The 10,173-nt window shown below is 57.0% G+C and overlaps 1 protein-coding gene across 1 annotated transcript; it reads right to left on the bottom strand.

Annotated features, from left to right (window-relative positions):
- Window positions 1–9,112: 9,112 nt before the first annotated feature.
- On the bottom strand, window positions 9,113–10,057 carry GLOTRDRAFT_132987 (uncharacterized protein; the record flags this gene model as incomplete). Its single annotated transcript, XM_007871870.1, has 5 exons — window positions 9,113–9,268; window positions 9,321–9,417; window positions 9,476–9,689; window positions 9,742–9,940; window positions 10,004–10,057. 5 exons carry the CDS (start codon window positions 10,055–10,057, stop codon window positions 9,113–9,115), a joined length of 720 nt encoding a protein of 239 aa, XP_007870061.1.
- Window positions 10,058–10,173: the final 116 nt, after the last annotated feature.

Below are 10,173 nucleotides of genomic sequence, written 5' to 3'. Positions count from 1 at the left end.
CCATTCCGCTGCACATACTCCTGCCCTGCTGCGACCGCACTCTGCCCGAGCTGCATCCCAAACTGCGCGGTTGCGGGATTGACGCCCCATGCCGAAGCTATGTCCGGAATCCCGGGTCCTTGCAGTCCAGCGGGCTGAAAGTGGGCTTGGGGGTGAGCTTGGGAGGCATGGGCCTGGGAGTGAGCGTGGGAGGCATGAGCTTGGGGATGGAATTGAGGCGCGTAAGCTGCCTGAGTGTAGATGGATTGTGGAGGTACCGGGGGTGTGCTGGTATAACGCTGATAGCCTTGAGGCGAGACGGGGGTGGACGGCGGGTCAGGAATGTACGTTGGATGGGTCGGTACGGGGTGCTGCAGTGGCGGCGGCGAGCGAGAGTAGTAGTTGGCCATACTGTCCCAAGTCCTCCGGTTTCCTGAGTTTGAAGTACTTTGGCTCCAAGGGGCTGCTATAGTCGTGGCGAGCACGTGAGCGCAGGCGAAAGACGTGTTCGGCGCGACAAGTCTGGGAAGCGGAGACTCAAATTCAGACGAGCCCCCAATATCATCATGACCCTCCCGAGAACGGACCGATATTGTAAGTCACTTCAAAATCCCTGCAATCTAGCTGACTGGATTGCACACAATTAGAATCTGTACATCAGCGTTGTACTAGTAAGTGGTAAAGGTACCTGTTGCAGTCGTTCCTTCAGTAGTGGCGGGTTCAGTCTAAGGTGGTAAGGTGGAAGAGGGGGCAGAGTTAGGACACTGGAATTTCCTGGCAAGCTCTGCCTTTTATACGGAAGTCAGTGGTACTAGCAAGTGATTGACATATACTCGACGATGGTTCCCAGCTCGGAAAGAAGTCTGTGTGCCGTATATAGTAGCCAAGTTACCTGAACCGGTTGTATTGGAGTTCCTTGAATATCCGTAATGTCTCCAGGTCCCATTTTATATTATCTCCCGCTGGCAAAATACAAAAGGGGATCTGGTACTTGCGGACCTTGTCCTCCTGTCTCCGTCTTCAATGCCCTCCCGGGACATTATTCATGGCCTATTCCGTGGGGCTCCCTATAACGAGGTCGCTGTACCTGGAGGCCATGTCTACTCCGGTCAAAGTTACGACCACACCCGGCATCAAAAATGCCCCGCTCGTCGGGTTGGCCATCTCGAGAGGTCATCGATCATCCGCCATGTAACAACGTCCCACTCCTCTTGCAACTATCAAAGCGCAGCTTATAGCCGGGCTCCTGATACTGCTGCCGGCTGACTCTGCTGAATGTCCGCCCTCGACGTTGCCCTGCTCGCAGTGCCGATTCTCCCCGCCCCTCGAATACCGTACCAGCGCGTCCCCGTCCGTCCGTAGTCAATCGTCGCCGCCGTGCAGTTCGAGAGACTTGAAGAAAGGAGAGATTCTCGTTTTCGTTACGTTACATCCGTCATCTCCCCGGGCCCCGCTCCGTCCCTGCCCTCCAGTAGCCTGCTACAACTCCGAACATACCCTGTACAACGGTCCCGAGTCAACGGGGGGGACTTCAAACCTGATACCCGGCCTCGACGGCCTACTTCGTCGGCTAAGGCGTGCTCGCAGCCATGGATCTTCTCCTGCGGCGAGTAACCCGTCTCCGCAACTCGTCACTTCCTGCGCGGCACACTCGCGCCAGATACCCCACGCGCCGCGCCTCGCTGCGCGTCCAACACACTCGGCATTGCCCTTTCGCCCGTCAAGATGTCGCGCACGCTGTCGTGAGTCCCGCCTCATCAATCTCAAGGCGCATTCACCCCGACCGCGCTGGAAGCACCGTACGCACCATAACACATCGCGCAGACACCCACCAGTTGACAGGGTCTCTACCCGCCCGACAGCACGGCACGTCGACCTGTTGGTGTGCAGCGTTGGGCATCGCCTGCGGCGGCTGGGGCGACGTCAACCGTGTGCGGGACTCTCATACGCGCAACACGTCACGCGCTGCATCATCCGCTATGCGGCGGCGTGTCACCAACGCTCATCGAGCTCACAGCGCGCGCCTCGGGGAATTACCCATGTCTCGCCCGCATGTGTCTATCTTCGGACTGTCGTGCCATGCCATGCCCCGCGGCGTCCGCTCTCGTCAAAGTATCCCCCTTTCCAGCGATGCGAGTGGGCGGTCGGGTCGCTGCAGCGCGCCGTCCCACCAGGCTTATGTATAGCTGTCTAGTTTTCTTGTCTATCTACCCTGGAATGTATTTCGTTTTCATCGCACACACTTTCAATTAGCTCTTTGACAGGTGTTCAGTGACAAAGTGATCTACTGTTGGTCAACAAACTAGCGCCGTGCATCTACGTCCGACTCACGGACCTGTCCACAAAGACCCTGCAACGGCACGGCAGGTGTGGGCAGCCCGGCGAGGATGGTCGCCAAGCTAAGCGCTAGAAATTGGAAATGCGTGAGTAGCACGAATATTTGAGGGTGAGTGCAACGACCACATACTCGACCTCGAAGATCACAACAGCGCTGTCGTGAAAATTTGCAACCGGCGACTCAGCGCATATGAGCATTCTGGAATCGAGCGCGCGTACGCAATGAAAGAGACGGTACGTAGAGCCTCACATACAGGGCTATGGACGTGCAAGGCGTCAGGCACAGTATATGGCGGCTCCGTCTCAGAAGACGGTAGAGGCTGGAAGAAAGGAGACGGGGGGAAGAGGGGGAATGCTCTTCCAACTCATATTCCCCTCGGCTTTTATACCGTCCAAAACCACCATTCTCGCCCGCGCCGAACAACGCGAAACACGGCTGACCAGCGCAAAGTCAGAGAACACCGCGCAGATTCAGGGCCCGCAGAGCTTCGCTGCAAATTTACGTCCGTGGATATTAGCTTGACAACGCGCCGCCTGTGCGTACGTTTGCTCAGGGCTCTGGACATTGCCCAGTCAAGCATGCGACATTCGGCGATGCCGTCAAGGTGGTCGTCGCAGATCATCTGGCTAAGCGGAGACTTCACCCCCCGCCCCCACTCTCTCGTCGAGGGCACCACAGAGGAGCATCCGACGTGCTGCTCTGAACCGTCCTGAACGAAACAGTGGAGCGGATATGCGGTGCGGTCGATAGAGCAGGGGACCGCCAGAGGCTCGGTCTCGCGGCTGATCTGCGGAATAGGGTCGACAGCCTCGATTCCACTGCGAAAGACAGCCGATCGCTTCCAGCGCACAACGGCGCCATGGCAGATTTCCGAACACTGCCTGACAACACTAGCGCGAGTGTCCTGCAGAATTCAACGCTCACCAAATACCGTTGAGGCTGCGTCCCTGAGCACCTCTCGACTGCCGCTGGCGCGGCCCCCGTACGCCCCGGGACGCGGTCACATACACCAGCCGGGCCTTCTTGACCCCTGCGACGCAATGAACTATTCAGCTACCTCCAGGTCGGAAATTTCGCTTGTTAGTATTATTGGTGAACGTCGAATGTCGAAACAACATTGTACCCGGGCCCGCCGAGCAATCACCACCCCAGCCGCAGCGGTGCAGACGCGTAGGGATTCCGACGCATGGTAACCACCCTTGCGAACGCCTAGAAATTGAGCCGTACGTACCGCTGTCCCTGACGCCACAGCGCGCCGCTCGGGTTGCATTACCTACGTACCGATCGTCTGGTTTCTCGCCTGCTGCCGAGATGTTGCAGCCCCCAGTCTTTCGTACGGCACACGGGGTCTTGCGAGTCGACTTTGAGTTCAAGGTAAGCAACGTCGCGTAGTGTTCTCGTAGCGTAGTGGTGGCCTGGAAATGTGAGTTTCGGACGTCCGACTGCTACGAAATGATGTCAGTGCAATGCGTTACGCGTTAGAGAGCACTTCACGCCCCGAAAATGTCAGTCATTGCCAACCAGAGTCAGACTCCAACGCGCAAGGCCTCCCGCGGGCCGGAACGGCTGTAACTGCAGCAGGAGTGGTTAGCTTTATGAAGACGCATAGCCGGTTCTTCAGCGCAATGGCAGCACGCAGTCAGATGATGGATTTGGAGCCTTCGCTTGCAACCTTCGTATTGCCGATTTACCCATAGAACGCCGGCGACGATACGACTCGCCATGACCTCCGTCTGCAGACAGCACACCATGTATCATATGGCGTGCGGAAAATAGGTGTTGGTATCGCGAGGACTACGTGTGGCCCGAAGGAAACATTCGGGCTGGCACCCAGGTTCGGAGATACCCCTTACAAAGACTCCTCGGGCCAAACCCCAGACGCATCAGGTAGCAATCCGGAGAAGCTTACCATTTGACCCAGGTAAGCGTTTCCATCCCGTACGCCGGGCAAGGCGTATACCTCCGCAGGTACTCGCACAACGATGGCACGGGCGACTGGGATGCTTACTCCCCACACTGTGCTGCGTAAGTCCACCCTTCGCAAAGGCCGCCTTGGTATCTTCACGTCCGTCGCTTGCCTTGCATTTGTGGGCACAAGGTGGCGTCCTCCAGTATTGCGCGAGATAGAACCGCGAACGGATCGGCGTCGATGCAATCTCGAGGGATCTCCGCGAGCATGATGATAACACACCCCCACAAGCCGCCACGAAATCGCAGAGAAAGCAACAGTTGCATTAAGACTGTCTGATTACAGGGATGCGAGGAGTAGCTGTCGCGGTACTAGAGAAAGGGATTCGGACGCGTCGAGCTCGTATTTCGCGGACGGGCCGGAATCCGGAACGAGCAAAAGACGCACCCCGGATCTCCCGCAGTCTCTAGATCTCTGGCTTTTACGCTCCTTCCACCAGCACCGGCCTTGCCAGGCTCACGCTTAGCCATCGATCCCAGCTACAAGATGGGTCAGAGACAACCCAACTTTCTTAGTGTTCGCGTGCGACGTCGGTTACCAGAATTAAATGATTATTAGTGAGGAGACTTGTCCGACGATGACTATCGATGACTGCAAAGACCGCAATGCCATTGCTAGCACTTGCTGAGGATGAAGCACTGATGTGAGTCTGATCAAAGTTAAAGCTGTGAGTCTTACTAGCCATGCATGTTAGATTTACGCAGACTACTTACACATCCGAGCATGACTTGCAGCACGACGTGGGACCAAGATTAATATCGCGGATGTGCTGGGTTTGACCTCCAACGAGGCCAGTGACCTTGTGCTTGCCTCTGGTGAGTGTCAATTAGGCAGTACCATAGAACATGCGAAAGGCTATCCAGCAAGCAGAGGGCTAGCAAGACATTTTGCCCGAGCAGTGACTATCGGAGCGCACGTTGTGCGCAGGGTAAGAGTCCATTCAAGCCGAGCTGTGGTCCACAGCTGTCCACGGAGTCCCGCTGCCTGGAGTTTTATGTAGGCTAGGCATCAGTCTGGTTTGAGTACGGATAGATGTGTTGTGGCAGATCTCAGAACCATGGCCTTGGTAACTCGGAATGATCAAATGATTTCTCAGAGCTGGGGCAAACTCAAGGCCGTCTGCAACATTATTTACTCTCTTATCCACATTGCACATTATGTTGTGAAAAGTTCAAGTGATGATTACTGAACACTGAACCTTTGATTTGCATGTCTGCAACCTGCAACTCCAGGATGTGAGGTTCCAGGAAGACTCACTTCCAAATGGGGCAATGCCATAATGCGACAGAGTCGGAGACAGCTTCAAAGAGGCCACAGCCGAGCGGTGACCTAACACTTCTTTCCATGCTCTCAAAGGGTCCGTCGGCCCTGCGGCCATATCCTGGCAACTAGGCAGTTACCGGGACGTGATCTCAGGGTTGGCGGACTTTCAAGTTCCCTATAAAAGCAGAGTTCCACCGAGTACGTCTCCCTTTACCTGTCCTTATGCAAGGCTGTTGTTATGCCCGTATGGTGTGATTTCTCCTCCTCGACAAGATTTCTCTCGCACCTGTTGCGTCATCTGCACTGTCTTTGGCTTGCTCCCCGACCACCTCATCCATGGGACTGCCACTCCTTAAGCTTGGAGTCTTGCTCTGTAGTGGTGAGGCTTTGTAAACGGTGACTATCTCATCCCACTTTGTAAGTTGATGCACGCTGACCTTGACCCAGCAATATGAGGATGCAGACACCGTGTGCTGTACGCTTCGTGCAAGCAGAGACCGCGAGGACAGGAGCGCATCGATTGAGCAAGCCCCAGATCGGCGACGCCGATCGGAGGGCGGTGGCGGTGCCCACAACGTGCGCGCTCGGCGCTTGTTTCGAGTGGATAGGTCTCTTCGTTCCGCGACGCGTCTGACTCGCGGTCTTTTTGCTTCCGAATAGGCTCACAATTTGCCCCTCTCTCGACTCGACAGCGGCACAAATACTGGCTGACGCCCGGCTCTGCGTTTGCTCAGACGCGTTCGGTTGCGATCTCGAGCGCGACCTGTACAGAGAAACTGTCTGCGTTTGGCATTGGAGACCAGGATGGGTCGGACGGATGGCTGTATTTCGAGGCGAAGAAAGAAGACGAACGCAGTATAAGGTGAGGAATTAAAGGCGCGTTTTTTCTGGGTTCAAGTGGCTGAGATCCTGCCTGCACCGGAAGCACGCCGTCCCTCGTCGCGCTCAGCGCATCACCCTCCCCGGTATTCAGCATATCTCTCTCGAAACATGTCGCCATACGCAGTAGGCTGAAGTAAGCCCAAGAGCATGCCGAAGGCGCTTGAGACCATCTCTGGACGGCGGAGCCTGCGTAGTTTCAGCCGAGTTCGGTCTCTCGCCGCGTTTACAGCGCCGTCGCGCCTTCGTCGCCTCCTTATCATCAGCTGGAAGACGTCGGTGCGCGTCAGCCGCCGCTAGGGACACGCAGAGGTCTTGAGCGGCTGTCATTCGAATCCTCTGAGGGGATAGATCGGTGCGTAACTGAGTCTTTCTTCGCTCGCTTTACTCTAATCGACCAGTTCTGTGGAATAGTACGGCCGAACCACACAGTTCCTTTCGGCCTGGGCCATGTGCCGCGGTCCCTATCCAAATTCTGCAGTTGCTGGACCGCACCGAGCTCTTCGACGGGGATGATTGCGTCCGCTGCAGTCGATCGACATTGATGGAGCGGTTCATGCAGTGCTTGCGTTGCCGTGCCCACTGCATTCCCTGCCCGTCGGACCGTCTCGCGTGTTGCCATCACGAGTCCCTGCGTTCAAGCTGCCCGGGAGGATACGGCTCGACGTTCCCTGGGGCCCCCGTGTATCGACGCTGTCGCCTTCGAGGATAGAACGTCTGCCACTTCCGGCTATTCTTTCGCCATCCCCTCGATACTCGGTAGATGTCGTGCTGCCCACTCGCCCGATCGCTCTCTATTCGAGGCAAGGTTGCGGCAGGGAAGAAGTCGCCTCGACGTCATCAACTTGAAGCCGCTGGACCACTCCCGTTCGACACCATCCACGTCTCTCTCTCTCTCGACGCCCAGCGACTCCCCCCGACACTCTCCTTGCCTCCCTGCACGGCAATGTAGGGACAGATCAACGTCCAGGGAGCTGCTTATTGAAGCCTGGCCAACGACGATTACTAGACGTATCGGCTTCCGGAGAGCAGGATGCTGGCTGCTGTTCTCCCCGCTTCGTCGAACGACGCGGCCTGCATCAACAGGATGCTACGGCGGCATGCCGCTGTGGACTGGAACATCTCGGTCTCTGTGTGGTTCCCCGATGAATACTGCATGTTTTGCGTTCCGGCGAGTGACACGCGGCCCCTATGACCTGAAGGGCGGCCCGCGACGTCGCTACATGGTCCGCGACCGACCCGGCTAGGTCTCGCACCCCCCGCGCGGGCGTTATGCCTCGCACTTTTTCGTCACCTCGGAGGTCAATGTAGGGTCGTATGGATGTCCCGAGAGCAGAGCTGTTGGAGTCTGGATGGGTGCTGGGTGCACGGGATTGCGGTAAGGATGTGGTGTGTTCCCGTTGACATCCTCGTGTTGCTTACAATGTGTCCAGGCATTGCGGCGGGTCTACGCGTGAACACCTGATGTCCACCATCCGTAGTGCACACGGTCCCTTCATCGGTGCCCCTCACCCCCCCCCCTTTCGGCCTTGCAGATGGGATTGAGATATATTCCCTGCCTCCCCCGAGCCCGGTCGCCGGCCGCTCGACACTGGTGTGATACTTCGGAACCGTCGCCTGCTCATCCGCATCAATGTGGGGACAGATCGTGGTCCCGTGAGCTGTGTAGGGTACGAGCTCGCGATACGCGGTGAGTCATCGCTCATCGGTCGGTCTCGTCTCACGCTGCTTACGAGGTGCCCAGGTATGCACGCGCGTGCTTCGCATTCAAGACGCCAAGCCGGTGCTCTCTCACAACGTCCCTTCCATCCGTCCAGTTCCGAGCGTCCAGTAACATACGGCCTGAATCTCGTACCGACCTTTCGGACTACGCACATATTACCTTTCAGAGGTTTCTCTCGCACAACGCGGCGACTGTCCCCCTTGCTGTCGAAAATACTAAACCGCTACCTTGACCCCTCGGACCGTTTGCAGTCGGCGGGAGACAGAAGTTAAGGAAGGGTAGGTGTCGGTGTCGTCGGCATCGGACCCGGCGGAATGGCATGTTACGAGATACTTAGAGCTGGCGAGTTACTCTCGCTGTTCAGCGCCTGGATGCTTCCATTGACTCGGCCGTATAGGTTCTCTGACCGGGGTCAAGTGCTCTGCAAGCGCCGGCGGCTCCGAGTCTCGACGACTTTCCGACGTTGGGACCAGGAAGGTGATGACAGGTGAACACCGTGTAAGCCTTGTTCCTGTCCCACAGATCTGGTCAAAGACTGTTCCTTTGGCAGGTTATACTAGAATACACATTGTAACTAGTGCAGTAGGGGACAGCTGTAGTAGATAGACACGGGGCGGGAGCTGGCTTTAGGGCCGGCTCTTGCCCAGAATAAAAAGTAGATGCAGCATGGAAATCCTTACTCGAGGCGCCCGTCTTTCTGCCGTGGGAAAGCGCACTTGGCGCAGGAGCAGCACCTCCCCCGCCAAGTCCGCACGAAGAGCAGAAGAAACACGCACCAGCAGAGGTGGGTCCAGGCGAGTTCGACGGGTGCTCCGGGCAGCGAGTGCCGGGCTCATATCCTAAGCAAGGCCAGTCAATCCCCAATCGTCACAGGTACAGCACTCACCATGTTGCCGACACCCATCGCGACCATCGGAACATGTCTGCGTGGCCTGGATGACGCGCTGTCTCACCGGAGCCACTACACTCTAGCTAGGACACCCATGTAGATGATCTGCGACATCGCTACCAAGAAGAGGAATGTAACCCGTCTGCTCCGCTGCGACTGCGTCACCGTCCCGACTGTCGCTGGCGCGTTCACGATGTCGGGGAGTACAACGGATCGTAGGGACCGCAGCTGCAGGTATGTCAGGCACGAGTCAAGTTTAAACGAATCGCGTGGGACGTACCATGAATAGAGCGATAGAGCAGAAAGAGTAGATGAACACAATGCTATATAGTGTTCTCCCCGCACCCAGCAGCCCCGCGAGCAGGGTCATGATAACGCTATGTCCAGATCCAGTCAGTACTGAGCCCGCGAATACTAGAATTAGCTGCTGCGCACCCCACGAACTTGTAGCCCCCGTAAGCGACAATATCTGTGACAGGACTCGAGCTCTGGATATTCAAAAAGTAGCATCCGAGCTTCACGAAGAGGAAATCGAGGAACAGGACAAGGATGGCTTTCCACGTGGACACGCCCAGAATACGCGGGTCGAAGCGGGACTGCAGACCCGCAGTGAACGCAGCGAGCAGGACATACGTGACCATCGCCATTACTGCTCGAGGTTGTCAACTAGGCTTCCGAGAATCCGGAAAGACAGAACATACTGGGTATGTACAAGTCAGGGCTGTTCACGTCCTCCCGTGGAGGTTGCCATTCGGTCGTGCCCTGCTCCGATCGCCGCACTTTTCTCGTCCAGGGCCCGTGCCGCCACGGAAAGACGAGGATTCGCAGCTTGTGCATCACATAGTGGTTGGACACGTTGAACTGTTGTTTGAGTGCGCTGAGCGGGATGAATCCGCCGAGCTGCCCGCCGCTTGTCCGTCAACATACTATGCCATGCATATCTCAGTGGGCGGGCAAACTCACATTCCGCTGCACATACTCCTGCCCTGCTGCGACCGCACTCTGCCCGAGCTGCATCCCAAACTGCGCGGTTGCGGGATTGACGCCCCATGCCGAAGCTATGTCCGGAATCCCGGGTCCTTGCAGTCCAGCGGGCTGAAAGTGGGCTTGGGGGTGAGCTTGGGAGGCATGGG

This window comes from Gloeophyllum trabeum (genome assembly GCF_000344685.1).
Source record: "Gloeophyllum trabeum ATCC 11539 unplaced genomic scaffold GLOTRscaffold_00015, whole genome shotgun sequence".
NCBI classification, from domain to species: domain Eukaryota; kingdom Fungi; phylum Basidiomycota; class Agaricomycetes; order Gloeophyllales; family Gloeophyllaceae; genus Gloeophyllum; species Gloeophyllum trabeum.
The sequence above is the reverse complement of the archived record's forward strand: the minus strand, read 5'-3'. Positions and strand labels throughout refer to the sequence as shown.